The sequence below is a fragment of the Marmota flaviventris genome, chromosome 13 (genome assembly GCF_047511675.1).
Source record: "Marmota flaviventris isolate mMarFla1 chromosome 13, mMarFla1.hap1, whole genome shotgun sequence".
Taxonomy (NCBI): domain Eukaryota; kingdom Metazoa; phylum Chordata; class Mammalia; order Rodentia; family Sciuridae; genus Marmota; species Marmota flaviventris.
The window spans coordinates 93,475,988-93,503,921 of record NC_092510.1 but is presented as its reverse complement, the minus strand read 5'-3'; the positions used below and the strand labels follow the sequence as shown (position 1 = coordinate 93,503,921).

Genomic DNA, 27,934 nt, shown 5'->3' with positions numbered 1-27,934 from the left:
GTCACCACCTCCCTTCTTCCCTCCCAACAGAGGCTTGACCTGGGCAGGAGCGAAAGGAGCCTTGGGATGGCAGTAGCCTTGAAGCTTGCCCACCCATACAACAAGCTCTGGAGCCTGGGCCAGGATGACATGGCCATCCCCAGCAAGCCCCCTGCTGCCTCCCCTGAGAAGCCCTCAGCCCTGCTTGGGAGCTCCCCGGCCCCGCCTCACAGGCCCCAGACCCAGGACAACAACCTGAACCCCAGCAACAAGGAGGAGGCTCCCACCCCGACTTCAGGCAGTATCACCATTCCCCGGCCACAGGGCAGGAAGACCCCAGAGCTGGGCATTGTGCCTCCACCACCCACTGCCCGCCTGGCCAAGCTCCAGGCTGCCAGTGGCACCCTCGGGGACTTTTCTGCAGAGCGACTGCAGACAGATCGGGAAAAGCGAGCTGCCCCAAGCCCAGCCCTATTCCCAGGGCTTCTCCCCAGTGTTGCCCCCCAAGGCCCCACAGAACTCCTGCAGCCACTCAGCCCAGCCCCAGGGGCTCCAGGCACAGGCAGCGATGCCCTGCTCGCCCTCCTGGACCCCCTTAACACAGCCTGGTCAGGCAGCACTGTCCCGCCATACCCTGCTGCCCCAAATATGGCCACCCCATTCACCCCACAGTTCAGCTTCCCCCCCATGGGGACCCCTACCCCTTTCCCACAGCCACCGCTCAACCCCTTTGTCCCATCTGTGCCAGCAGTACCACCCACCCTGCCTTTGAGTTCTACACCTTCCAGGCCTTTCGGGGCCCCTCCAGCTTCTCTGGGGCCGGCTTTTGCACCCAGCCTACTACTGTCCAATTCTGGCTTCTGTGCCCCTCATAGGTCTCAGCCAAACCTGTCTGCCCTCTCCATGCCCAATCTCTTTGGCCAGGTGCCCGTGGGCGCCCACACCAGTCCCCTGCAGCCACTCGGCCCTCCAGTAGTTGCCCCGTCAAGGATTCGAACATTGCCCCTGGCCCGCTCAAGTGCCAGGTCTGCTGAGGCCAAGCAGGGGCTAACTCTGAGACATGGAGACCCCCCACTCCTGCCTCCCAGACCCTGTCAGGGCCTGGAGCCAGCACTGCAGCCCTCTGCTCCTCCAAAGGCCAGAGACCCCTTTGAGGATTTGTTACGGAAAACCAAGCAAGATGTGAGCCCAGCCCCAGCCCCAGCCCCAGGCTCCGTGGAGCAGCTCAGGAAACAGTGGGAGACATTTGAATGAGATATCCTGAGGGTTAGGGCCAGCTGGGCCCAAGTGCTGCCATCCAGTGTGCGGCTCCCCTCTGCCCAGGTTCTGCTGGTGGGAAGGGATGGGACCTGCTCTCTACCCTCCCCCTCCACACTACCCATCTCTGAGGTCCAGCCCTGGGGAACGGTGCCAGTCGCAGCCTGGGAACTATCCCAGCTCCTAGGCGCCCGTCCTACCTTACTCCCATCCTCCTCAGCACCCTGCTTGGGTTTTGCACTAGAGAGGTCAACAGGGTGGCCACTGCCCAGACCCCTCCTGCTCACTGTCTCTTCAGAGACACCCATGCAGCCATGAGGTTCAAGGCTGCTTCTCTGAAGCCCAGAACTCCTGTCTGTCCTTTGACCATCCCAGCACCCCCAACAGGCACAGGTGTCGGTATCACCCAGCTTGTCTGCACCAGTATAGATGGCTTCAGGACTGGAAGTCTGGGCCCCTCCTGGACTGGAGGAAATCCCTGGTGGTCATCTCCAAACCCCTTCTAGCAATACTGCACTCATGCTTTCATGAGTCTGCCCCAAGCCCCAAACTTCGGTTGTTTCCTCGAGCCAAGGGAACTCGGGGCCACTTTTGATGGCCAAACCCAGCCCCAACCAGCTCAGCAGGGGGTCTGGGAGCACCAGCAACTCTTGATTTGTAGAAGAAAAAAAGAAGCCCACAAATCCAAGTATCAGAAGTCAGCTGTCATCCCCATACCTCTGAATTCTCCTGTGTCTCCAATCACTGTCAAAGCTGGGACTTGTCTGAGCCTCCTAACACTTGGGGCTTCGAGGGCAGAGTTGAGCAGCAGCAACCCAGATTCCTGCTCACAGGCCAAGCCTAATGCCACAGACAGATGCCTGGGCTCCCTGGAGCAGGGACGCCCCTTGAAGGACTTTCATGGAATGGACAAACGTGCCCCTCTTAGCCTGGGGCAGGAGGAAGCCTAGAAACCAGCCCCTCCCACCTGCCTCAAGCTTCGCGCCAGCACAGAAATTCCTAAGGCCAAAGTTAAATTGAAATATTTTGTTATTGTTTCTTTTATCTTTCTTTTCTTTTTTACTTTATTGATTTGATAAATCTTGAAAATTGATTCCTTTCAATAAACCAAGTTAAAATAAGACCCAACCATTTAAGAAAACAACCATCTGAGACATACAGGAAATTGTGAGCATTTTGACCTGATTTCTCATTTCCTATTTGTGAATGGTCAGACACAGTCCCTCTCCCCTCTGCCTGGGGGTGTCTGACAGGGTCAAAGGGGTCCCTGGAGGTCCCCATCACTCCAGGGAGCTTCCTCCACATCTGAGAGGCTGGGAAGCCACTGCCACTGCTCATAAGTCAGTGATGCCTGGCCTCCTGAGTCATTTGACCCCAGAATAACAAGTTTCTCCTATCTTGGTAATGTTCTGTGGTTGCTGGGGAGCCAGGTCTCACCTGGGCCACATGGGTCCCTCCTTCAGGCACTCAGGTGTATCGGCACAAGTCCCAGTTCCACTCCTCTGCCCTGGGCAGACTCCAGGCCCCATTAAGGACAGGGAAGCCCCCCACAGAGGGGGCAGAAGATGAACAGAGGCACTGGGTGGCCCAGGAAGCAGAAGGCACCCCGCAGTTCCCCTGGTTGTGCTGGGTGGCTGCTGTCATGTGCTCCCTGTTCACATGAGCACCGATGTCTTCTTCGCTGGCTGGACGGAATTTACAAACCCAAGGATGAACTTTGTGTGAATTCAATAAAGTCTTGGGGAAAAGGCTGGAATACTTGTGTCCTTGAAGGAAGCTCTGGGGGAGGGGAAGCCCCCTGAGCAGACCCTTAGCCATCTTCTCCATCCCTCATACAAAGGTGGAGGCCAGGTGAGGGGCAGAATTTGCCCTTGGCCAACTCCAACACCTGTGCCCATGGAGCTCTGAGCCAGTTACCCACTTCCCTCCAGGCAGAGCATGGTGTGGACTGGTGACAGTCCACACAGTCCTGCTGGGAACACGAAGCAGGGATACAGCCACCAACAGTGCCAAGGGCACCCAGGCTTCAGGACAGAACAAGTTCAAAGAGACACCTGGAAAGTCACCCCCACAGATCTCTCACCAGCAAGGGCAGAGCCTTGGATTGGACAGTGCCCTAGTTGGGCACTAAAGTTTGGAGGAGAGATCTAGACCAGTCACCCACAGTGGCCAATGTCACCAAAATTAAGTTGAATTGTGATTTGTCTATATGTTGGCATTCCACATGAAGTGCCTCTTCTAAGAAGTCTGCAGCTAGCACAGGTTTCAAATCTAGGACTTCGGTAACCCATCTGAGGGGCCAACTTGCCCTCTCCTCTCCCAGGGTCATACAAAGACCTAGGGAAAGGCAGCCCCACCTCCTGCAGGATAAGGCCAAACAGCCTGGTGTTCAGGGCTCTCAGCTTCAACTGAGCCTCAAGTGCCCCCAATCCTATGCCTTCTAGAGATGGCTGAGACCTCAAGGGGCGCCAGGTAAAGTCAGCCTCCAACTTCGAAGCGTAAAATATGTGGTCTGGCCTTGGCACTTGGAGCCCACAATCACAGAAGGTGCTAGCCTGGGAAACGAGGACGAAAGAGCACATCTCCGGGTCACGGGGGGACTCCATGAAGCTCAGAGGAAGCCAGGCCCTCAGGAGGGTGTCCACTCGGATCCAAGGTCACAATGTGCTGAGCCATGTCAGGATGTAGCAAATTCTTCATGAGTCCGCCTCTGAGGGCCCAGCCCCAACACAGTCTGAACTGAAGTTTGCAAACTCTGAGGGCTTCCTTCCAGTCCTTTCCCTGAGTCATCCCAACAGCCAGACACTCAGGAGACTGGCCTGCGGGCATAAGAGCAGCCAGGGTTGAAGAACTAGGTAGGTTTGTGAGGGCTGGGGAGAAGGGGGCACTGCTCCTTCCTCCCAGTGCCCCTCTGGCCTCCTTGCCAGGCCCCTTGCTCTAGTTAGGGGAGACAACACCTCCTGATACCTAAAAGGAAACCCAGACAGTCCTTCACATCAGATGGCAGTTTAACAACTTTCCAAATTCTTTCCCCCTTGCTAGCCCCTCGATCCTCACAACAGTCCTCTGCTTCAGCTGGCCTGCCCTGCACAGACGTTGGGTCCAGGGGTCTGTGCTTCCCTTGTGGGACTGGCTCTGGCACCAGAGACAGATCTGTCTGAAGGATCTTGCTCAGCCTCCATGAACTCCCTCCACCCCCACCCAGTCTCCCACTGTCTCCAAGGCACGGGCTGCCCTTGGAGGTGAGAGAAGGGGCCAGAATTAAAGATCTGATGCTTGGACAAGCCCTGGACTGGCTTCTGCAGAACATGCAGCCTTGGCTGCCCCTGCCCCAGAGCTATCCAGGGTATCCACACCCCCAGAGCAGCCACCCCCCCCCCATGGGATCATCTGCTCCCACCCACTACAGTCACAATCACCTATATAAGAGGCGGTGGACGCATCCGTGACCTCGTCAGAGCACTCACAGTGGAATCTGTGGGGCTGCACGTCCCCCCCACACACACACTCCTGGCACACCATGGGCACTCATTGGTGCCCTCCCACTCACAGCTGAGCATCTGCCAAGGCAAATCCCGGCAGGTCAGGTGGCAAAGCTCACACCTCACAGGCCCCTCTCTGCTTCCCTGAGTGGCTCCCCTGTTCCTCAGTCCACGATGGGGCAGAGGCAGGAGCTGCCAGCTATGGGACACTCCCAGTGGTTGTCTGGGCCCTGTAGTGGCCTCCTTGAGTCACCAGGTGGAAATCCTGCAGGATCTCTGGGGCCTGGCATGAGCAGCCAGGCTGGTCTAGATAAGTCTCTCTTCGGGTGGCACCTTGAGAACACTGTCCATCTCCAGCCGGGCCCCAGCCACCTCCTGCTGGCTTGGGCTATAGGTGCCTTCTGACTGGCGGCGTTTTCTGGCAGCCAAGATCCCTGAGAGGAGGCCCAGGAGGAGGAGGAGGAGGCAGGCACAGGCAGCAGGCACAGCTACCTCCAGCAGCGGGAATGGCAGTGGCAGAGGCAGGCCTTTCTGCAAGAAGACAGAGAAGGCACAAGAACTTGCTCAGAGAACACCTGGCAGGAGAACTGTTTTCCCAGGAAATGGTGAGAGACCCAACCCAGGGCTAGGCAAGCAGGGGGCCAGCAAGCCACCTGTCAGAACCACCACAAGGGGGCGCTGCACAACTGAGGGGCTGTGGCTGGAAGGACAGAAAACACACTCATTGAACGCTCAGCACAAGGGCAGCACTGACCCTACAATGGTCTGATGAAGCAGGAGGGGGAGCAGGGACAGGTAGCTGACGGCAAGGTCAGAATCCACCAGGGCCTGCCAGTCCAAGGGGGCTCCTCTGACAGTTTGTCCCTGGGAGAAGCAGGTCAGTTTCTAGGGGCCAGCAAACCTCCTCCCCATCTCCAATCACAGATCCCCCCAGGATGTCCCTATTTAGATTCTACATGCCTGGAATTCTGAAGTCCCAGGAATCACAGGATTCCAGAGCCTCAGAGTCTCAGTCCTGCCTCTATACCTTGAGGCGTCTCAGCCCATTGTGACCTGGATCTCCAAAGCCAGCACCCAGCCCCGAAGAAGCTGCCCCAAAACTATAAAATTCATGCCAGTCCTGGGAGGACCTCTCAGACTTCCACCCAGGCAGGCCCTTTGGGGACAGCTGTAAAGCCATTTCCTCCCCACTGCCTGGGAGGAGGGTGAGTAGGTAGGGTCGCTAGAGGCTATAAAAGTTCAACTTGAAAGGGACCATTCCCCATAAGCAAAGGGATCTGCAGTTTATGACCCGGGCTGCCAGAAGCCTGTGGAGATCAAGGCTACACCTCAGACTGAGCTTCCTGAGCCCCCTCCCAGCAGCCCCCGTGGTGGGCCCACTGCTCCTCCAGTGCCAGTTCTACCCCAGGGCTGGGATGCTGGGCGCCTTCTCAGTTGGGCCTCACTGGGGTCAGGGACATACACTTTTATAGTGGCCAAACCTCTCTGGTTCAGAATCCTGGGCTCCTCAAATCTTCCTGGATCAGAAACCCTCTAAGATTACAGGCTCTAAGATTCTGTGGGCCCTAAATTCTCATCCCAAATTGGACCTGGCAGACCCCAATGTTCCCACTGTCATTCCCCTAGGCACCGTGCCTGGCCAGGAGCCTCATTGACAGATGGTGGGCCCCCAAGAATCTCCTAGATGAAACCACCTCCTGCGGGCAGCATGGAAGGGGCCTGAATCCCCTAGCCTGTTCCTCCTCAGCCATGACAAGGTTGGCCCAGAAACAACTCTACAAATGTCCTATACACTCTGCCCCCAACAGCATGGCACTGAAGTTCAGGCAAGCCTGTCAGGGCACTCCTGCACCCTGGGCATCACTCACCACCACTTCGCAGAACTGGCCGGAGAATCTGGTGCTGCAGATGCATTCATACGCCCCATCCACTTTCCGGCAGGTGCCCCCATTCAAGCAAGGATTGGCTTCACAGGGCGGTGTGGGGTTCTGACACCTGGAGAGGGAGGAATGCTGAGCGTCCCTACCCCCAGGGCAGCCCCGTGTCCTCCAGCTGCTCTAGCATGCTCCCCAACCATCAAAGCTCATCCATCACCTGTCCCCAAGCATTTTCTTGCTCAGCTGAACCCTGCGGATGTCTATGGTCACCCACTTGGACCTAGCACTCATGACCCAAAAGGACTCTGACTGTGAAAATGACAGGAGATCGTGTGGAAGGACAGGTGCCCAGGGACACCGACCCCACCTTCTGGAGCCCCAAAATCTGCGCTTCTGCTGTCCCCACCTGACGGGGGGGGGGGGGGGGGGGCGGGGGGCTGAGGACTGAGCTCACAAAAGCCAGCAGATCACTACTGCCCAGCAGGCCTCGGCCGAAAGGATGGTCTGAGAAGCCCAGAAGGAAAGGACTCCGGTTACAGTGGTGGGATGCCTGGCACTGTGACACAGCCAGTGAGGGAGGAAGTGGTGAGTGATCATCCCCACTTCCCCTACCTGGGCTGCAGGGACCCAGGGGCCACCATGCCCAGCCCTCCACACCTGAGTCCACCTCCCAGTCTCCCGACCTCCACACACACCTCTGGCCAGCAAAGCCCTTCTGACAGCTGCAGTTGGTGCCTGGGGGTCCGCCCTCACAGGTGCCACCATCAAGGCAGGTGACGTTGAAGCTGCATTCCTCCAGCAAGAGAGGCGTCCTGGGGAGAAAGTGTGAGGCTGCACCCTGGCCCTCTGGCCCTCTGCACCCGCCCAGCTAAGCATGGTGCTCTCATCTTTGGAATTCAGCCCTCCACATGGGTCAGGGAAGTCGTATGGGGCAGGGAAGCCATGTCTGGGTGGGAGGGAGGGGACCCAGGGCTGCCATTCTGCTGCTCAGGCCCCACCCACAACACCTACACAACCTGTGGGCAGGGCAGGAACATTTCCTGAGTCTCAGAGGCCTTTAAGAAGCCCGGTGGGAAGGACTTGCAGGGGTGACAAAAGTCCTACCCCCAGGGCAGCCCCATGTCCTCCAGCTGCTCTAGCCTGCTCCCCAACCATCAAAGCTCATCCATCCCCTGTCCCCAAGCATTTTCTTGCTCAGCTGAGCCCTGCGGATGTCCATGGTCCTGGCCCTCTGGCAGAATGCACCTCTCTCCGCTCCTGACCTGGGAGACCAGGAGGCGTGAATATCACTGCCCCCTCGAGGTCATAGGCTCCCGACTGCAGCCCCCCAGACAGCAGCATTATTTGAAATTCAAATTTAGCTGGACGTATCTTAACCTCTGTTTGATCCTTCAGTGCAACCAACTGAACTATCACCCCACTTCACAGATAAGGGCGAGGAGGCTCAGATAAGGGAGGCGATGACCCCGGACTGGGCAAATCTGCTGCCTCTTTGGAGACTCTTCTGCCCCTCCCATCATTCCAGGGGTTCTGCCCTCACCCAACCCGACCCAGGTGAACCTTCGGTGCCCTCGGGCACAGGTCTCCAGGCTTTCCGCACCTGCAGCGCAGGCCCACGAAGCCCGGTGGGCAGCGACACTCAAAGTGGCCGTTTGGGCGCGTGTGACAGCGTCCGCGGGCACAAGGCGCGGAGCGACAAGGGTCGGCTGGAGCCTCGCAGCGCGGACCTTCCCAGCCCGGGCCACAGGCACAGGCGAAGGCGTCAAAGAGGTCGCGGCAGGCGCCACCGTGCAGGCAGGGAGAGGACGCACACACCGGCGCGCCCAGACAGCCAAGGCGCGGAGCAGGCGACCCCGGCCAGACCGCGAAGTGCTCTCGGGGACCTGGGGACACGCCGGGCCGCGGTCCTGCCAGAGGCAATGGGAGGCCGCCGATCGCCACCCGGCCCAAGCAGCCGGTGAAGTTCTCGGCCAACAGGACATGCGCAGCGTCTGGGCCCTGCAGGAAGTCCAGGTGACCCGCCAGGCCGCGCAGCGCCACAGGTGTCGCAGCGCTGTCCAGCCACAGCAGCCAGCGCGAGGCGGCGGCCGCCGGTTGTTCCATGGCCAGGCGCACTCGGTGCCAAGCGCCATCGGCCACCCGAGGCCCGGGAGCGGGCAACACTGCGCCTGACACACCGCGGCCGCTGCGCACGCTAGCAGCCAGCGAGCCGTTGCGCACCGCCAGCCAGAGGCCAGCCTGGGCGCCAGCTGAGGCGCGCAGCAGCCCGGCCTCTGTGTCACGCGTACGGAAGGCAAGCGCAAGCCCGCTGAGCCGGTGCCCTGACGACATGTTGTGCCCACTGAACGCAGCCGGGGGGCCCTCCTGGAACGTGGCCTCAGCCACACCTGCGGAGAGAGGAAGAGAGCTTGGGAAACGACTCAAGGGACCTTCTCCAGAGATGCCATCTCTCCCGCCAGCATGCAGGTGGTACTGTCTGTTGCCCCATTTCAGGGCCATGATGGGGGCTGGGCACACCTACCCACCTATCCACCTACCATCCGTCCAGGAAACTACAGTGGTCCCCTACCCTATCCCGTGCACTCCCTACCTCTGGGGTGTCAGTTCTGGAACAATGCTGAGAAGACAAACCAAGATGCAACCCTGCCCTTGAGGTCATAGGCCCAATAATATTACCTGCCCTTCCCTCTCCCTGAAGCTCCTCTGTTTCATCAAGGAGGCTCCCTTTGGCAGACAGGCATCTTTATACATGGGCACAATATCTTTATTTTGTTTATTTATTTTTATGTGTTGAGGATCAAACCCAGGGTCTCACACGTTCCAGGCGAGCACTCTACCACTGAGCCACAACCCCAGCCCAGCCAGGCATCTTTTTAAAGTACCTACTTAAAACCTCCAGTGACTCCCTACTGCCATTAGGACTTGCCATGCCTAGAATTCAAAGGGTCTGGAACTTCACCCCATTTCCTGTTGCACCCCTCTGTCCTTGCCTTTCAAAGGTTCTGGTAGACCTCAGGATCTTTCCTCTCCCTGAAATGTCCTTCCCTGAGGCTCCTCAGAGTTTGCCCTGGAAAACCCAGCACCTGCTTGCCTCCTCCAGAGAGCCGGTCCCAGTGGAGGTGCTAGCCCACCACCATGGGCTGGGGTTGGCATTCCTGGTCCATGGTGCAGCATCCCCTCCCCCAAAAGATATAACCAGCACAAGTACCCAACACTGCCCAGAGCACAAACTCACAGACAAAGCCCTCCGGGACTTCCTCACAGGTGGCAGGTGGGAGGCAGGGCTGGCTGGGGCACCATAACTGCTGGGCACATGTAGGCCCCGTGAAATTGCCAGGGCAGGTGCACTGAAAGTCATTCCAGGTGACAAGGCAAGTTCCACCATTGAAACAGGGATCAGGCTGTGGGAGAGTGGAGGGAGAGGCAGCTCAGGCCCGCAGTTGGCACCATCCCCATAACCATCATATAAGCAGTTCTTCATTGAGCATCTACTAAGACACATGACCTCCTCACGGACACACAGGGAGAGCCAGGCACAGCAGCATGTGCACCTTCAGTCCCAGCCACTCAGGAGGCTGAGGCAGAAGGATCACTTGAGCCCAGGAGTTTGAGACTAGCCTGGGCAATATATTGAGACCCCATTTCAAAATAGGAAAGAAAAAAAAGTCACCATCATCCCCCATTTTACAGATGAGGCTCAGAAAGGTGAAGCCACTTCCTGAGTCACCCAGCCCATTAACTAGAAGAAGTGGAGTTCACATCCAGACTATTCAATTCCAGAGCTGGTACTTTGTTCACAAACACAGAGGGTCCCTTTCCTCCATCTCAGGCAGCCTCTGTCTAGGTCAGGGTGACTGTCTCACACAGGGACTGGGTAGGAGAGGCACAGGGACCACCAAAAAGTAGGAGCGGCAGGGTGGAGGGAAGTGAACGCAAACCTTGCTCTGCCACTACAGCACTGGGATCACAGGCAGGTCACTTCTAGTCTACTTCCTCCTTAGCAAAAGGACAAGCCAGCCCCCAGGGACACAGAACAGATCCAGAGTAAAGAACCCACACCCGGGCACTCACACTGCACGTGTCCTCAGAGACGCAGCCCCGGGTGAGGTTCTGGGCCTGGCCGCCCAGCTCACTGAACTGACTGGAGTTCTCCGGCCGCAGTGGAAAGAAGGGGAGGTGGAGGCCATTGAGTCTCAGGTCCTGGAGACAGCCTCGGAAGGGCCCGCCCCAGGGCTGGGTGTCAGCAGGGAGAGGCCTCCCCCCCACGTGCACCTGCTGGCCCACGTCCTGCAGTTGGTCAGGCCCGAAGCTGAGTGTCACCAGATGACGGAGCCCGTCGTCCCAGCGCCCAGGCAGCGGCACAGCAGGACTGCCCAGTGCCTCTGCCCAGACCTGGCCCTCCCTCAGGAAGACCGTCAGGCCAGCGGCCGAGGCGTTGGCAAACTGGAGCAGCAGGCCGGCAGGCTCCCGAGTGCGCAGCAGGAAGGACACGGTGAGGTTGGGGCCTGGCAGCTCAGGGAGCAGGAAGGAGGCCGCGCTCGGGGTGCCCCCCAGGCCAAAGGTGGCAGCAGGAATCTCTGCAGGGAGACAGTGCTGGCGTGAGGCCGGCAGGTCGGAGCCCGGTGTTAGGCGCTGCCTTTCCACCTGGGTCTTTCCTCACCGTCAGCACACGTGGGTCCGCTATGAGGCCGGGGGCAGTCGCAACGGAAGTGAGTCCACAGATCCATGCAGGCACCTCCATGGGCACAGGGCAGAGGCTGGCACTGCTCCTGGCGCTCACAGCCCAAGAAGACATTGTCACTGAGATGCTCAGGCAGCAGAAGGTGCCCGTCCACATACACATCTTGGAGGCAGCCAGCAAAGGCCAAGCTACCCAGCTGCGTAGAGCAGGGCCCAGGAGGCCGGGGGGCCACTGAAGCTGTGGGACTTGGGACCATAGGACCAGAGGCCACACAGAGATGGGAAGGGCAGCCCTCATGCCACAGTCGCAGCTCCAGGTTCCCCAGGCGCAGTGCCACCTCCACCTGGTGCCAGTGGCCATCGTTCAGGGTGAGGTCTGGCAGACTCAGGACAAGTGCATGGGTACCGTGGCTCAGTGTGGCTTGAAGTGTGGCCCCCACCAGTGCCAGCTCCAAGCTGCCCTGGGTGTCAGTTCGAGTAGCCAGGGCCCCAGCAGGCAGTGTGGTACGAAACCTCAGTGCCAGACCCAGAGGGCCACCAGCTGGCACTGATGCCCACACGGGGCTTCCAGCTACCACAGAGAAGGTGGTATTCTGGCCACAGAAAGGCCCATGGGTACCAGGGGGGCAGTGGCAGACATAACTGTGGACCCCAGACTTGAAGGTAGGGATGCAGGTGGCAGCGGGTGGGCAGGTGTGGCCCAGGCAGCCAGTGAGCTGCACAGAACAGTCATGTCCACCCCAGGGCTCTGGGCACTGGCAGATGTAGCCTGCCACAGCATCGTCGCAGGTTCCACCATGGAGACAGGGCCCTGACAGGCATTCGTCCACATCTTCCTGACACGTCAGGCCTTCAGGAGAGACCAGGCCAAGACTCAGTAGCGCCCAGGGCCAGAACCACATTCTCAACCCAGAATGTGCGTGCCTCTTGTGGTGTGAACCTCCATCCCTACCAACCAAACACTTCCCAAAGGATCTCTTCTCGTCCCTGCAGTCCTTTATAGGCCCAAATCCAAGATTCCCCTTCCCTTGCCATGTCTGGTGAGTCCCCCTGCCCTTGATCCCTTAAACATCCTCCATACCCTCTTCCCCCGCCTCATGTCTCCTGCCTCGCCAGCTTCCTGGGACACAGTCCAGCAGCCTCCAGCTCACCTGCCTCAGAAGCCCCTCTCCCATCTGCCCCAACCAGAGATCTACTCCTGAAATAGCACCCGGGAGCTCCCTCTGCTTCTTCAAGTTCAGTTGCTCACCCAGACATTCACGCATCCGGAGTCCATGGGCTAGGCCCTACCAGGATCTCAAGCCTCAACTCTGCTCCCTAAAAGCCTTGAATTTCCACTTCCTCCAAGCATTTCCCGGAAATTCCTGCCTTGGGAGCTTTGCTTATTCCATTCCCTCATCCTCCATTACTCTACTTTTCAAATTTCTACTAACCCTGCAAAATCCAACTCAGAGCGCCCAGGGCCTTTCCAACCCAAACAACTCTGTCACTCCCCACTCCCAGGGACAACTCCCCAGAACCCTGTAGGCAAAGTTTTCTGTTTATTCAGATACATCTCCTCTGGGGACCTGAACGTCTTTGGTGCCCAGTAAAGGACATTACTTTTGTGGGCAGTGTGATAAAATGGAAGGGTGGGGTTTGATTTATGCACCTGGGGCACATTGGGCCATCCATCCCCAGGCTTGTCCCCTCGGTTCCTCTTTTCCAGTGTCCCCTGCTGGCTATATGGGACCACCTCATCCTCTTCTCCAGCCTCCCCACAGGTACACTGGCCCCAGCTTGAGTCAGGAGGCCATAGCCCAATGCCAGCTTAGTCAGCTCCACAGAACAAACCCAGACAAGCCCTGCCCCAAACCCAGCTGGAGGAATCCACACCCAAAGCAGCCACCAGGATTCGGAGCCCAGCCCCAGTCAGCCTGAAACACAGCCACCTCCTGGGAACCACCAGCCACCTGCCCCAGCTTCCCCCTGGCCCCCGTCCTCCATACCTGCCAGGAGCCACAGACCCCCCAATAAGGGGTGCAGAACCCACAGCCACATTGCAGTACCCCACAGATGGGCTGAGAGTGGTGGCAGGTGCCGAGGCTCGGGAGCAGAGCTCCCTGCCTGGCTGCCTGCCTCCTCCTGAGTCTGCTCAGGAATGCCAGGCGCTGGCCTCCCCCACACACAGAGCTGCCAAAAGGGAGGATGGGCCAGGATGCCATCCCCACAGCCAGGACCTCCTGCTAAACTCTGACCTCAGAGATCTGCCCTCCCAGTCCCTGGTCAGCTGAGCTCAACTGGGAAGGAGTTGGGTTCCCACTGACACTGGTGAACCTGGCGGTCCTGGGCCTCTCTAACCTCCGTTGCCTCCTCTGTGAGATGGGGACTCTAAACCCTCCCTCATTGGGCTGTGGCAGTGAGAAGCAGGATGCCCAGAAAATGCTTTCCAGAGTCCTGGCATGCAGTGGGTCACCCACTCCTAGAGGACTCAGGGGACCTCAGCCAATGGAAGCAGCAGATGGGCTTGCAGGGCTCTCAGAGCACTGGCCACTAGGAGGGGATGCTGAGCCCCAACATCTTTGGTGAGTGAGGGCAGGAGGAATGGTCGTGATCACCACTGCCTTCCTCAGGTCAGGGGAGCCCCAGGAACCTTCCAGGAGGAGAAGGCAGTTTGCCCAGAAGGAATGCAGGAGGTGTGGGGGAGGCGCACACATTCCAGAGGGGGTGGGGACACTGGGAGTGTGCGCCGTTCCTCAGGTTCACGAGTGTCCATGTGTCTGCATCTGCATGGACCCAAGGCAGGGAGAGAGGTTTGTGCCTAACAGGCCCTACTCCCAGAGGAAAAGCTTGCTCTGTCGGCCCCAACTCTCTGCACTCACCCACCTTTCCTCCTCTGTCCTCCTTGGAAACCTCTGGGCCTCAGTCAACTCCTTTGTTGTTTCAGTCTCATCCTCTTCATGATGCCCCAGACAGCCTCAGTCCTGACCCCCTGTCTATGGATCCACACCTACCCCTCTCCTGGCCCCCAGCCCCCGGACCACCAGCCCCAGCGCACTCCAGAGACTGGATGAGCAAGACTGAACTCACCTTCCTCCAATCAGTTCCCCCAGGGCACCTCCAGTCAGTGTCCCCGGTCAGTGTCTCCCAGGGCACTGGTAGAAGCTCACTAGTGTCCTTGACACCTCCCATTCATGAGGACCTATAGCTGTCCCTTCTAAATACTTCTCAAGTGGACCAGCCCCCTCCCCTCCCACTTCCAAAGCCTGATGGGGCTCAGCCCCCCTCAGCTGTCTGTCACCTGGGCAACTACACCCACCTTCTCCCTCATTTCCTGTCTGTCCCCATCAATCCATACATCAGACAAAAGGGACCTTTCTCATCCAGGCCCGACAACTCTAACCCTGCCCGCCCCCAGTGCCCACCCCACCCCAGTACCTGCATAGCCATCCCCACAGTGGCACTGGAAGCCGTTGGGCAAGTCCTGGCAGTGGCCTCCGTTCAGGCATGGCCATGAGGCACACTCGTCCACGTCCACACTGCAGTCATCCCCTGCAAGAGGCTTGGCTGAGGCCCCCTGCACCCTCAGAGCCAGACCAGATCTAAAAGGGTCCATTCTTTGGCAAGGGAGCCTGAGGTCCAGAGGGAGGGCTGTTTCAGGCAGGGTGGCACAAGACCACCTGGTGGCAGGGCCGTGGGCGGACTGGGGATCCCTCCCTGGACGTCTGGACACTGGCTGACTGCTCACCCTCAAAGCCTGGAGGGCAGTGGCACAGGAAGCCAGCAGCGTGGCGGAAGCTGAAAGCGCCCGGGAAGGCAGCCTGGGCGCCCCCGTAGAGGGTTGGGTCTGAGCGCTGCAGGCACAGGCCACCGTTGAGGCACGGCCCCGCAGCACACTCGTCCTCATCCACTTCGCACAGCTCTCCGGTGAAACCTGAGGATGCACACGTGGGCATCAGGTCACGCGAGGTCATCAGGCATCTCCCCTCCACTGCCACTAAGCCAGCCCATGGCCAGACAGGGACGACAGCTCTGGATGCAGTCAACAGTGAGGGTCGCTTTGAGGGGCTGGAAATGACCATGGAGACCTGCAGCAGCACATCATTCCTACTATCTTGTATTACCAAGCATGTCGTTTGTGCCAGGTGCTCCACCCCCATTACACCTTCGCCCTCCTCACTGCAAATTGAGGAGTGGGTGCTATTTTCAGCCCCATTTTGCAGATCAGTAAACTGAGGCTCAGGCAGATTGCAGTCTCTCACACACACAGGTCCAAGGGCCCAGATGGCACTGCACGCGCCCCGTTGCCCCTTACCCCCCGCCCACCCTGGCACCCACAACCTACAGCGGCGCCTAGGGAGCATGCACGCACACACCTGGCCAGCAGAGGCAGCGGAAGCTTCCGAGGCCCTCGAGGCAAGACGCGTTGTTGGCACAGGGGCCGGATGTGCACTCTAGCACCTCCTCCTCGCAGCGCGCGCCCTCGTAGCCTGTGCCTGAGCAGTCACACCGGAACCTGGGGCGAACCGGCCTAAGTGAGCGACAGCTCTGCAGCCCCCCCCCCCCCCCCCCGCCGCCCAAGGCACCAGACGCCAATCGCTCACCCGCTGACCAGGTCGTGGCACACGCCCCCATGTGCGCACGGCTGGCTCTGGCACTCATCGATGTCTAGCTGGCAGCTGGCGCCCGCGTAGCCCGGTGCGCACACGCAGCGGTAGGAGCCCACGCCATCCAGGCACGAGCCCCCATGCAGGCAGGGCGCAGAGGCGCACTCGTCCACCTCAGCCTCGCAAGTCACTCCTGGACAGGGGCCGGAGACACAGAGACCCGGAGCTGCTTACCCGAGGGGCAAAAGAGGCCGAGCCGGGGACCTGGGGCAGCTCCAGTTACAAGGAGCCACCTATGAGGCTCTAAAGGGAAGCGCATTTCGCTTGTTGTCCACAGCCCGAGCTGCTGTGGGAAACCCAGGCAGTGGGTACAATCAGGGAACCTCCCCGCCCTCTGGAGCTCCCAGCAGGCTGGGCCCGGAGACCTGAACTCAGTCAATACGTTAGGACTGGCTTTCAATAAGGGTTAACTCAATAAGGGAACCTGATCCTATGAAAGCAAGATCCCGGGTCTGGTCCGGGATGTGGGGAGACAGGGAAGGCTTTGGGGAGTTGGAGGATTGAGGCAGAGGACTGTGGTGAGCAGTTGGACACCAGAAAGAGACTGCAGTCACCCTGTGCTTGGGTCAGGGGCCTGATACCCAGGGAGGGTGTGCCCCAGGAGCCATGGGGAGCTATGGGTCAGGAGCTATGGGGAGAGTGGAGCAGGTGAGGCAGGAGTTGGGGTGTTGGGACCTGGGCCAGGTAACAGGCTCTGGGCTCATCCTAGAAGCTGTAAGCAGATACATGACAGTCCTATCTACATTTTAGAAGGCTCTGGTGGCTTTGAGAAAAGTGTTAGGAAGGGACCCCACAGAGGAGGGATACTGGAAAAAAAAAAAAAATACCCAGGCTGGAAAGGCTGAAGTAAGTAATTTCTGCACTGTTTTTGCTGTAAAACTGACTCCCTAGTCCCGGGAAACCCGCTCACCTGCACAAACCGGGACAGCTGGGTGCCCTCCACCAGGTGAGGGCGGAGATGGAGAAACATGGAGAACCTTATGGTTTGGATAGTCACCCTAGGGTTCAGGGGTCACTGCAGACTCCAGTGGGAGCTGTCCCCTAAGTGAGCTTGCTCATGGGGGCCAGGGACCCAGCTGATTCCTGCTGGAACCCTTCCCTTTCCCAGCTCAGTGAGCACAAAATACACCTTCTCCTTCCCATGACCCTCCAGCCCTACTCCCACCCCCGTGCCAGGGGGAGCCAGGCCCAGGCTGCCTGGAATCCCAACCTCCCCCACCAGGCTCAGAACCGGAAGAAGAAAAATGAGTCACTACAAACACTGCCCCCTCACATTCACCACTCACCCAGAAAGCTACCCAGAGCACCACACATCTGGGTCACAGGCACCTGCTGGCACCCACACACGTACACTTTCACATGAAAGTATTCAGAGAGCCCAGATACCCGCAGATAATGGAAGATGCAAGAATTCTTTTATGAACGCAAACAGAACTTCAAAGAGGAGACACACAGACAAATGTGACTCACACTCACATCTACCCAGCGAATACGTGCAGACGCTGAGACATCCAAACGGTGAGAAAGATTCAGGGAGCCAGTGTCCCAGAGCCATCTTCACCAGCGGGCCACTCTTCACTATATGCTCCTTCCCCTGGAACTCAGACCCCCCAGTCTGTCTCCCTTGCTCTGAGGTGACTTCAAAACTACCCCTTGCCCTTAATGCCTGAACTCAGGGTTGACCTAGTTCACGTGTCTACACAGTGGACTACAGAAGGCCCAGGACTGGGCCTCGCTGGAAGACCTCCTTCCCAACTTCAGGCCACTCCAAGAAGCAAGATGCTCTCACCTGGGAGCTGGGAAGGGCCTGGCCCCCCCCCCCCCACCAACACCACCATTCTGGAGGAAGGAACTATGCGTTCTCAATGTCAGCCAGTTTTCTGAGCACTTGTATGTACATTATCCCACTCAAGGCAGCAGGGACCCCTGGGGCCACATCTGCATCACAACTGGAACAAGACCAGGAGTGGGTCTCTATGCTAGGTCTTTGCAAGGGGTCCACATTCCATCCTAAACTGTGCAGGATGTTCTCACTCTAGGACCCTCAAGTGTCTACAGGACAATTTGATACAGGTCTGGAGTGAGAAAATGCTGGCACCACTGGCCAGGGTGTCCTGTTAAAGCCAAACCAGGCAGATCTGCCTGTCTGCTCAGAGTTGCCAGAGATGCCTGAGGGGTCTCCACCCCCTAAGCCAAACTCAGCTCTGGAGAAGGGACAAAAATGTTTGTCCAATGCCCCATACAGGCCAGGCGCTGTGCCAGACCTCAAACACACAGACTCTCACCCCCAGCTGCCAGGTTGGCCTGAGAAGTGTCAATTCTGTGCTAAGTCCAGGAGTGGACACCCAGCACTGCTGGTGCCTGGGGCAGCTGTAGACCCAAGTCAGAATTGAGTCTGTGATGCTTTCCCTGCAAGCCACAGACGGGAGGAGGGACAGGGGCAGACCTCCCCGCAGGGCAGCATACACCATTACCTGCATAGCCAAGGGGGCACTGGCACTCGTAGCGATCTGCCAGGTTGTGGCAGGTGGCCCCATGGTGGCAGGGCCGGGATGCACACTCATCGATGTCCAGCTCACAGTGCGGGCCCTGGAAACCAGGCACGCAGTAGCAGCGGAAGCCATTAGGATCTGGACCCTGGGGCACACACAGAGCACCATGGTGGCATGGCTGAGTGGCGCAGCCTTGAGGCTTCACGGGCCCACAGGTATAGCCACCACTCTCTGTGGCCTGGCACTGGGTCCCTGGAGCACACGAGTCTGAGGCACAGTCACCCCGGGTCTCTGAAGGCACCGTCCCTGCGGAAAGAGGAGATTGGATGGGCGGGGGCTGTGCAGACGCTCCCCTCCCGGTACTCAGCCCAACCCAGACCCAGGAAGCAACACGGGCGTCCACACTCCGGAGCAGGCACGGAGGCCAGCACACCCAGAGCGAGCAGGGTCCCAAGCTGCAGTCGCTCTATTCGGGAACTGGGAATGGCTTTAGGAGTGCCTGCAGAGCAGAGAAACAGGACCAGGGTGTCTGGCTCCGGCAGGATTAAGCAGCAGACACTAACCCTGTGAGCGCCCTTCCCTGCAACGCCCCTGGGCAGGGACTTGGTGCCCATTTTATAAGTGAGGCTCCAGAAAGGAAGCAAAGGCTGGCCGAGGTCACGCAGCGAATTAGCTTCAATGTGGGGTGCTTGATCCACAATGTGGGGGTCCCCTCTGGGCTTCCTCTCTGCAGGCTGCTCCCTACAGGAGCCCAGGAGGGGGAGGGAAGCAGCCCAGGAGAGGCAGCGCCCCGCCCCCTCCGGCCTGCTGGGGGCTGGTAACTCCGTCGGCGGCGGCGGCGGCGGAAACCTGAGCTCTGAGACCTCAAGCTCGGAAGGGAGCAGCGTGGCCACTTCAAAGCAGGGGAGTGGGCTCCGCCCGCACACCCCTCCCGCTGTCCGCCTGGGGAGCTCTGGAGGAGCCCTGGCCCTCTTTTCATCCCCCACCCGCAAGCCCACCTGCGCCTGCGCAGTGAACACCTGAGCCCGCCACCGCGGGGTTTCTGCACTTGGAGCCCCTCTGTTGAGGGTGGCATCCAGTTTGGAAACCAAGCCCAGGAGAATCCAGCCCCCTCCATTCCCTCCTTCCTCCCCACTAGAAAGCCTGTCGCTAACAGGTTCAAATCCCAACTGAGAAAACTGCTAGCTGTGGGACTTTGGACAAGTCATTTCTCCTACTGAGCCTCCGTTTCCCAGTGTGAAAAGAAACAGAATAGTACGTCCCTGGGGACGTGGGAGGTCGGAGGATTCAGAACCTCAGGTCCAGAGCCTGCTCCACCGCAGGGACTCAGCAAGTGGGGGGAAGGGCTTCTAGCAGGAGGCACCCTCCCCCGCCCAGGTTGTCATCCAGACACTGGCCAGGCCCCACGGCCCATCAGGCCCTGCACCCTCCCCTCCCCCACTCCAGCCAAGACCCCCAGATAAGGCTGGCAGCCTCTGGGGCGTCATCCACATTCCAGCAGGCAGGGTTGTTCACTGCCAGACCCCCACGCTCTGCAGCAGGCCCAAGCAGGATGGGGACAGTGCAATGGAGAAACACACAGAGGCATTGGGAGACAACTGGCTGTCCAGTCCCACCCTCCAGAGCCCAGAGCACCTGGTGCAACTCAACACGGGGGAGCCCTAGCAGCCCCCAGGGCCAGACACGTGGCAGGGCAGATCTAAAACACTTTCAGGGGGAAAGGGGCCTTCTACCCACACTTTCCCCTTCCAGCTCAGGGCAGGGGCATCATTCCCAGCCCCTTCTCCCAGGCCTGGTCACATGTGTAAGGGGCAGGGGCTCCTGGGCATCTCTGAGAGACTTGTGAGTAGTTGGTCATTTTCCTGTTCCTTTTCCTTTTCCTGCTTCTGTGACCAAGCAGTTGATAGGTTCCCCAAGGCTGGATGCCTGGGGAGGGGTGATCACCTGGGGCTGGGAAGATGGTCCTGTGGGGGTGGGAGTGGACCCTGCTCCCTCAGGAAAATGCACAGGTTTTGCACATCAGACAGGCCCAGGTGGTATCCAGAGTGCCCCCAAGTGGCACCCCAAGGTGACGTGTGAAGCCCAGGCACCTGGGGAACCCTCTGCAAGGGGCTATGGTCTTGATGTTCAGAGCTTGCCAGCCTGGTACAGTTCTGGAGCAGGACAGGGATCATGATTCCATTGTGAAGGACCTGGCTGCTGGATCCTGTGCCACCAGGCCCCCATTTTAATTCAAACAGGACAACACCTTCATTTTGTGGCCCAGGGACTCCCCACCCTGGTCTGCAGGAGCTTGCCTCCAGGGCCAAGCGCTGCCTGTTAGGACAGTGGGGACCTGGCTGGGAGACCACACAGACCGGGTGGGTGTTTCTGACAGTCTGCCCTCCCCTAGGGTCCTCCCAGGGTCAGGGACAGAGGGCTGTTACTATAAATGAGGAAGCCCTGGAGGCAGAGTCCAGCCCCAAGGGAGGAAGGAGCTTTAGTCAGAACCAGGCAGGGAGGGAGGAGGCTGCTCATCGAGACCGCCACCTCGCCTGGGCCATCTCCGTCCATCTGCGCGGCTGCGTAGGAGGTAGACAGTGCCCTTCTTCCTTTTTGCAGTTGAGGAAAGGGCGGCTCAGAGATGACGCCACTTTCCAGTCCCATAGCCACCAGGGGCTGGAATCCAAAATCTCCCTGCTCCAGGGCCTCCACTCCAGGCGGTTCAGAACCACCCAGGACCTGTATCAAGAATGCAGATTCTTGGGGCTCACTCTAGACCTAGAAATTCAGAACCAACAGGCCCACAGCCCAGAATCTGCATTGGATTCCAATCCCTGGAGATCCCTTTGCACACTGAGGAATGCCAACCCCTGTGCTCAGGGGTCTCCAGCTTCCTGGAGTTAGCCCAGGAGGCCAGGCTAGCCCAGGGCAAAGAGGAAGACCAGGCTAGGCCAGGGCAGAGAGGTTGGGAGGGCAGCTTGGCAGGGGAGAGGCTGTCCCCAGGGTCAGACTGGAGGGGCGGGGCCTGTTGCCCCAGCAACTAGGGGCCTGTGCTTATCTTTACAAATCCCTGCTGACCTCTGGGCTGCCTGGGCTGACCTGGCAGGGGAGGGATTAACGGCCACTGCCCCGCCCCTTGAACCTGCCACCTCCCTTGGGAAGGGCAAGGCAGACAATTCATTTACAGAGTGTTTACTATGCGCTCCAGGCTGTGTATCTATTATTATTACAATGTTACACCAGAGGAGGGGGGTACCTGTTAAGGAATCTGCTTTCCTTAACTCAAAACAGGTTGATTAAAAAAAAAAGGTTGATAAACTTGCCAAGGATCATTGTTCCTCCAAAAACTAAGATGTCTTCAGATTTCCAAGAGTCCACATCTGCCAATACATATGAAATTGCCACAAACGTATTGTCCTCTTAGTACATTCCCACAGTCTCACCCTAGTGTGGAGGTCTCTAAGGTTTTTTTGGTTTTTTTTTTAATATTTTTTTAAGGTGGATACAATATGTTTATTTATTTTTATGTGGTGCTAAGGATTGAACCCAGTGCCTGGCGCATGCCAGGCCAGCGCGCTACCACTTGAGCCATATCCCCAGACCTAAAAGTTTTTCTTAAGAACAGTGGCCCTTGGGCTGGGGATACAGCTCAGTTGGTAGAGTGCTTGCCTCCTATGCACAAGGCCCTGGGCTCAATCCCCAGCACCACACACTAAAAAAGAATAGTGGTCCCAGGAACGGGGTGTAGCTCAGGAACAGGACTTGCTTAACATGCAAGAGGCCCTGTGCTTGATTCCCAATACAAAAGAGAGAGAGAAGGACAAAAGGAAAGAAGAGCCTCTTGAGAAGAGCCAGTACTCTTTCTTGTTCACCCAGAACCTTGGTAGCAGGCCTCACCCAGCCCAGTAACTCCCATTTATTTACCCTCACCTGTTACAGATTGAGTTATAACCTCCAACATGAGATGTGCCCAACTAAGGATGGATTTGGGGGAGCTTCCTTCCCTGAGAAGGCAAGAATATTTCTAAGTAGTGACCCAATAGCAGGGATGGGAGTTCTAGCACAGACTGGATAAAACTGTTCCCCTACTATTGCTGGGCCTGGCTATGGCCGGACTCATCCTTATCAGAAAGGGCAAAAATACTCTAAAAAGACAGCAAAGTGTGGAATACTCTTTATCAAAAATGTTCACCTCCCAGGGTAAAAGCCATCGTTCAATGACTAATTGCAACATGGCTGTGGACGATGGAGCATTGCTCTGGGCCTGGCCTTGCACGTCCCCATGTTTCCAAACTGTGTCTCAAAGCACAGAGCGGAAGGCACCTCCTGGAGCAAGGGGAGGACATGCCACCTGTACAGTCCACTTTGAACTACTGACCATAAACTATTATGCGTTTCTGTCTGAAACTGGGGTTCCCTGCCAAAACCAAGTTGGAAAACCACTGCATTGTCCCACTGAAGTTTTGTGATTGGCCCTAGGAGTGTGGTTATCCCCATCTTACAAGGGCAGAGAGAGGGGATGTGACTGTAAGGAGGCTTTATGTGAGCCCGCTGTGAAATCTTGGCCCTGCCACACACTAGCTGTGTGATTCTGGGCGATCCTCTCTGGGCCTATTTACCTCCTCTGTGAATGGGGTCTCAGAGCTGATCTCACAGTCTGTTGGGGAGATTGGATTTGATTGTGTTGCCACGAGGCACCTGATGACTGATTGACAAACCCTAGATTGTGGCAGACCCAACTCTGCAGGTCCTGAGGCTGGGTTGACTGTGTGTGGCTGCCCCTCCCACAATCCCTGCCTCTGTCCCTCAGGCCCCCACCTCCTCTTGTTGGAGGAGGGGCTGAAGGGTACGGGCCAAACCCTTTGTGATGGGTCCCAGAGTGCTGGGGGGAGGGGGAGATGTGAGAGCCCTACGCCCCATTGTACTCCAAGATGCTTGGTCCTCTCCATAGCAACCAGCGGGCCTCTGTGGCAGAGTGGCCCAGGATGAAGGGGCCCAGCTTAGGGCCTGGCAGGGATGGGCAGCAGAGCCCGGGGCCAGGGCCTTCAGAAACCCCCACCTCGTCTGGGATAGAAATCAGCTTCCAAGTGACACAGTTCCAAGTGCCCCCCTCAGGTGGTCAGGTCTTGGGTACTGGCATCCAGAGATGGCCATGCAGTGCCCCCACCCCAGGTTTCAGGGATCCCCAGGGCTGGGGCAGCTGACAGATGTTGCAAGGGGAGGCTGCCCCAGAAGCCCCCGTAGGGCTGTGGGGTGAGTGTGTACCTCAGGGACCTTGTCTTCTATGTCCTATCCGGTCCACCTGCCCACCTCAGGTATGTGGGTGCACATTTGAGTGTAAACGCACACAACATCAACATGCATGCATTGGTGTGTGTGTGCATGGCAGTGTGCTGTGCACGACCTGCTCATGTGGCATGTGTGCCCTGTGCACACCCCAAAAGTGTGCACACGTGCCTAGGTACCTAGGCATCTCCTCTAGGAGCCCCAGGTAGCCCAGCTCACAAGTCTGTGTCCCTCCCTGATCCTTCCTTCCCCCCAAAATGGGGTCCTCACTCTCCCTGGCAGCCCCCAGGAGGGTATCAGGAACAGGGGTTCCCCTGACTGCAGAGGAGCCCAGACAGGCCCTCCTTGGCTCCCTCTCCTAGCCAGTGGTGACAGGGCGAGGGACTTCCCAGGCCTGCCCCCGTAGACAAAGCCTCCCCTAGACCCCCCAGTAGGAATTCCAGGCTCTGTGCGGGAATCCACTTGAACAAAAGCAGAAACCCCTTGGCGAACAGGGGTCCGGCTTCAGAGAGCCCTTCCAACTTGGTCTGGGAATGCCAGAGAGGGCACAACAGGGGACAAAAATGTTCCCAAATCTCCAGCCACCAGCCAAGGACCCAGAGCAGCCCGACCTCCCCCTTAAAGTGCAGGCAGGAATCCACACAAACAGAGAGAGGGAGCGCAGGGCAGGCAGGGAGGACGCTCCCTGGGGTCTCCTTCCCTCTTTCTAGCCAATTCACCAGGCTGGGGTCTGCTGCTTCCCACCAGGACCCACATGTCCCTTGCAAAGACCCACTGGACAACTTATACCCCAGTGCAGCTCGGCCCTCAGTTCCCCACATCCACTCACCTGGACCCAGCTCATGGGACACCTGTAGCAACTCACAACTTTCACCCCCAACTGCACCCGGCCCAGCACGTGACTCAGAGCAGGCTCTGGGGTAGGCCGTCTCCCAGCAAGTCCCCAGCCCTGCTCCACAGACCCACCTCAGCACCCTTCCTAGCGGCCACAAGGCTCCAGGATTCAGTTTCCCCAGACGCACTCACACCCAACCCAACCCAGGTCCCCAGCCCACTCCTGAAAGCCCCCTCCACACGGAACAGCCCCAGGTCCCTGCAACTCCGGCCTGGCACCACGCGGAGCAGCGGCCCCCCGCCCGGCCGCAGGCCTGGGGTCCGTCTGGGGGAACAGACCCCCGCCCCCCGGGCCCGGCCCCACTCACCAGCCAGGAGGGCGAGCGCAGGGTCCCAGGGCGGCAGCAGCAGCAGCAGCAGCAGGGGGGCCAGGGGCCTGCAGTCCCGGGTCCCAGGCCCGGCCAGCGCCATGGCAGCGCCGCTCTGCCCGCCGCTGTGGGAGCCGGCGGCCGGCAGCTCGGCACCCCCCTGGTCCCTGGAGCAGCACTAATGCGGTGGACAGAGGCCCGGCCCCGCCCCGCCCCGCCCCGCCCGGCCCGGCCCGGGGGAGGGTCTGGCCGCTCCTTCCACGCCAGCCCCAGCCGCCGGGGGCAGAGCGTCCCCGGCCCAAGCCCTGACCTTGTCTCCAGGCACCACTCTCCCGCGGGGCCCTCTTCTCTCCAGGTGGTGCCAGCCACTCCCAAGCCCTCCCACTTGGCTTGACCCCCCACCGGGCCAAGGCGCCTCTCCTACTTTCAGTCACCGGCCAGCTCCAGGCCGGCCATCCCCTCAATGTCTCTAGATCCCCTTTCCACTCCCTCTGTCCCAGCCTGCCACCCAGCCCCTCTCCCTGTGGCCCTGTGGGATCAAATCTAGGCCCAGAGCCCTGCACCATGTGGCCCCCTTTTACTAGCCAAATGGAAACTTTTCCATCTCTTGCCTCTCTGTTTGCCACTCCAGAAACCTCACTGCAACCCAAGGCAGCTCATTCTACTGACAGCTTTAAGCAAACTTTCCTTTGCCCCTGCTAGGCAAGCGCTCTACCACCAAGTCACAACCCTGGCCCCTGGGAAGTCCTTCCTGTCGTCTAACCTCACAGTCTCTTGCTGCAGCAGATGTTTGCTTGTTCCAGGCTGGCCTCTAGACTGGAGAGGGGAATGTTGTTTGCATGCAGAGAAGTTCTTATGGGGACCTGGGTCCAAGAATCCAGGTCACCTCAAAGACACAACAGCACAAAGCATCCCCTTTTACCACTGCCCTGAGCTCCAGCCTAGGGAAAATCCCCTTGCTTAAGGGACTTTCCTGAAATGAGCCTCTGGTGTCTGCCAAGGCATCCCGGGTTGGCCCAGTTCAGTAACCATGGACTCGGCCCACGCCGGCCCTGGACTCTGAGTTAGAGGCAGCGCTATGGAGGGTTCCAGGATGTCTAGAGGGATGGGTGAGGGTGTGCAGGGGAGGGAGCCGCCTTCACGCTGTTTCCAACTCAGAAGGGCCAATACCCCTGGTCCCGGGGGGCCTGGAGAGGGGACTAAAGCCTAGGTGGCCCTAGTCCACCAATTCCGTCCCGCCCTTATTCTCTTCTGCTCCCCAGGGTGGGTGCTCCGTGGTTTCCGCGCATCCCCTTCACCTTTAACCACCCCCCCAGCTCTCTCCTGCACCAGGATCCCCTCCCGCCCGCGTGACGCCCCCTCCCCTCCAGGGCACAGACCGCACCAGGGATCCGGGTTTGAGCCCAGGGGCGTCAGCTCAGCACGTGGCTTCCTTGTCGGCCTAAAACGCGGGGAACAGCAGCGCCCCCCGGCGAGAGTTTAAAGGGCCGACAGGGCAGCGACTCGGGGTTCCCAGAGACCCAGACGGGCCCAAGGGGACCAAATAGGAGGACCACAGCGCCGGGGTCTCTGGACACCAACACCCTGGCGTTGACCCGGAGCCCGGCGATCAGCGGGGCGCTGGGTCCCGGCGCCTGTCCCCGTCCGCCCCCAGCGCCGGAGCTGCGGCCGCCATGCGCCACCCTGTGGCCAAATCAGGGAGCGTCCTGCGCGGGCTGCGGGACACCTAGGGTCCGACCGCATCGAGAAAAGGCGGCGCCGAGGTCCCGCGGGCAGATCGCCTCGCCCCTCCGGAGTCCGAACGCGGAGAAGGCAGAGTGGGCGGGGCCTTCGGGGACCGGCCCTCGGGAGGGTCCACTCCCCACCTGCGCCCCACCTGCGCCCCACGTGCTCGGAATCTCTCGGCATCAGTGGGGCGGGATTGGAACTCGGGTCGCCTCCTAGAGACTCTCGCCACCTCCCGGGTCGGGGGGCACCACTGCGGGGCAGGTTCTTGTGCGTCTGATTTTCCCTTCTGAACCTTAGTCCCCCTGCCCGTGAGGGGAATGACAGCAGTGTCCACCTTCGAGTGTTTGGAGAAGTGGCCGCGGCTGCCAGGGCCCACTGGCGGAGGGAACGTGGCCAGCCTCAGCTGCTCCCCGCCGCGGAGTCACCGGAGACCCTAGCAGCATGAAGCTCCTACCCGGCCCGCGCCTCCCTCCTCATGGCCGGGCCGGTTTCCACCCATCCCCTGCCACCGCGCCCTGCAGACCCCGGAGGCTGAATCACAGCTGGCTGCCTGCTTCTGGCTTCCAGGAGGTGGGCCAAAAGCAAGCAGGAGGGAGGAGGAATGGGGAGAAAGAAGTGGGGGTGGGGAGGAGGGAGGGTTCTGGGAACCTCCATTCTCTCCCTGAATTGGGGTCTGGGGTGAGATTCTGGCTCCAGCTCCAGCGGTGGCCCCTGGGTGGCTTCAGCTCTCACAGGCTCTGTCACACTGCTCCCTTGCCAGGTGGCTATCCCAGTCCTCTCCACAGCCATCTCCCACCCCCTGGGAACTCTCCTGGTTCCCCTCCTGCCTTCTGGTCGTTCACTCTTGTCCTCCCAGAATGCAGGGTGTGCCAAGGTCTGCCCCAGACCCCACCACGGGGTCCCCTGGGTGGACCAGGGCAGACCTCAGGGGCCGGCCCTCCACTGCCTCACAGTCTCACCGCTTGATAACAAATCTCTTGTCTCACCCCTTATGACCTGGAAATGCAAAAGGAGATTCATATGCACATAAATTCCAAAAGAAAATCATTGTGATGCCGGACCTGAAATACCAGAGGGAGCCAATAAGGCCACAGGTGAGACCAATGGACTCCAGTTAGGACAGCTCTTCCAGTTCAAATCCTCCACCTCCCAGCTGTGTGACCTTGGGCAAGTTGCTTGACCTCTGTGAACCCCAGGTAGCTGGCTAAAAATGCCACTTTACTGTATAGATTATTTTGAGACTTAAATGAATAACTCTTCATAAATCATTTAGAACAGGGTCTGGCCGGTGTTAAACATTAAATGAGTGTTGGTTAAATTAAC

General features: G+C 59.0%; 2 protein-coding genes across 6 annotated transcripts in view; one reads left to right on the top strand and one right to left on the bottom strand.

Moving 5' to 3' along the window:
- Dennd1a (DENN domain containing 1A) overlaps positions 1 to 2,992 on the top strand; it is a 504,614-nt gene extending 501,622 nt beyond the window's left edge. For 4 of the 5 annotated variants that reach the window (XM_071600929.1, XM_027944539.3, XM_071600930.1 and 1 more), the window contains one exon: positions 31 to 2,992. In XM_071600929.1, coding sequence (XP_071457030.1) covers positions 31 to 1,233 — 1,203 coding nt within the window. In that variant the 3' untranslated portion in view covers positions 1,234 to 2,992. The remainder of the gene's footprint in view (positions 1 to 30) is intronic. The other variant, XM_071600932.1, reaches the window with a different exon arrangement.
- Positions 2,993 to 4,842: 1,850 nt separating this feature from the next.
- On the bottom strand, positions 4,843 to 24,986 carry Crb2 (crumbs cell polarity complex component 2). Its single transcript, XM_027935072.3, has 13 exons — positions 24,884 to 24,986; positions 18,396 to 18,719; positions 15,859 to 16,054; positions 15,631 to 15,770; positions 15,003 to 15,188; positions 14,693 to 14,806; positions 11,256 to 12,125; positions 10,667 to 11,172; positions 9,831 to 9,996; positions 8,196 to 8,982; positions 7,291 to 7,407; positions 6,587 to 6,713; positions 4,843 to 5,249 (listed from the first exon to the last, which is right to left on the bottom strand). Exons 1-13 carry the CDS (start codon positions 24,984 to 24,986, stop codon positions 5,025 to 5,027), a joined length of 3,861 nt encoding a protein of 1,286 aa, XP_027790873.2. The 3' UTR covers positions 4,843 to 5,024.
- Between the last annotated feature and the right edge of the window lie 2,948 nt (positions 24,987 to 27,934).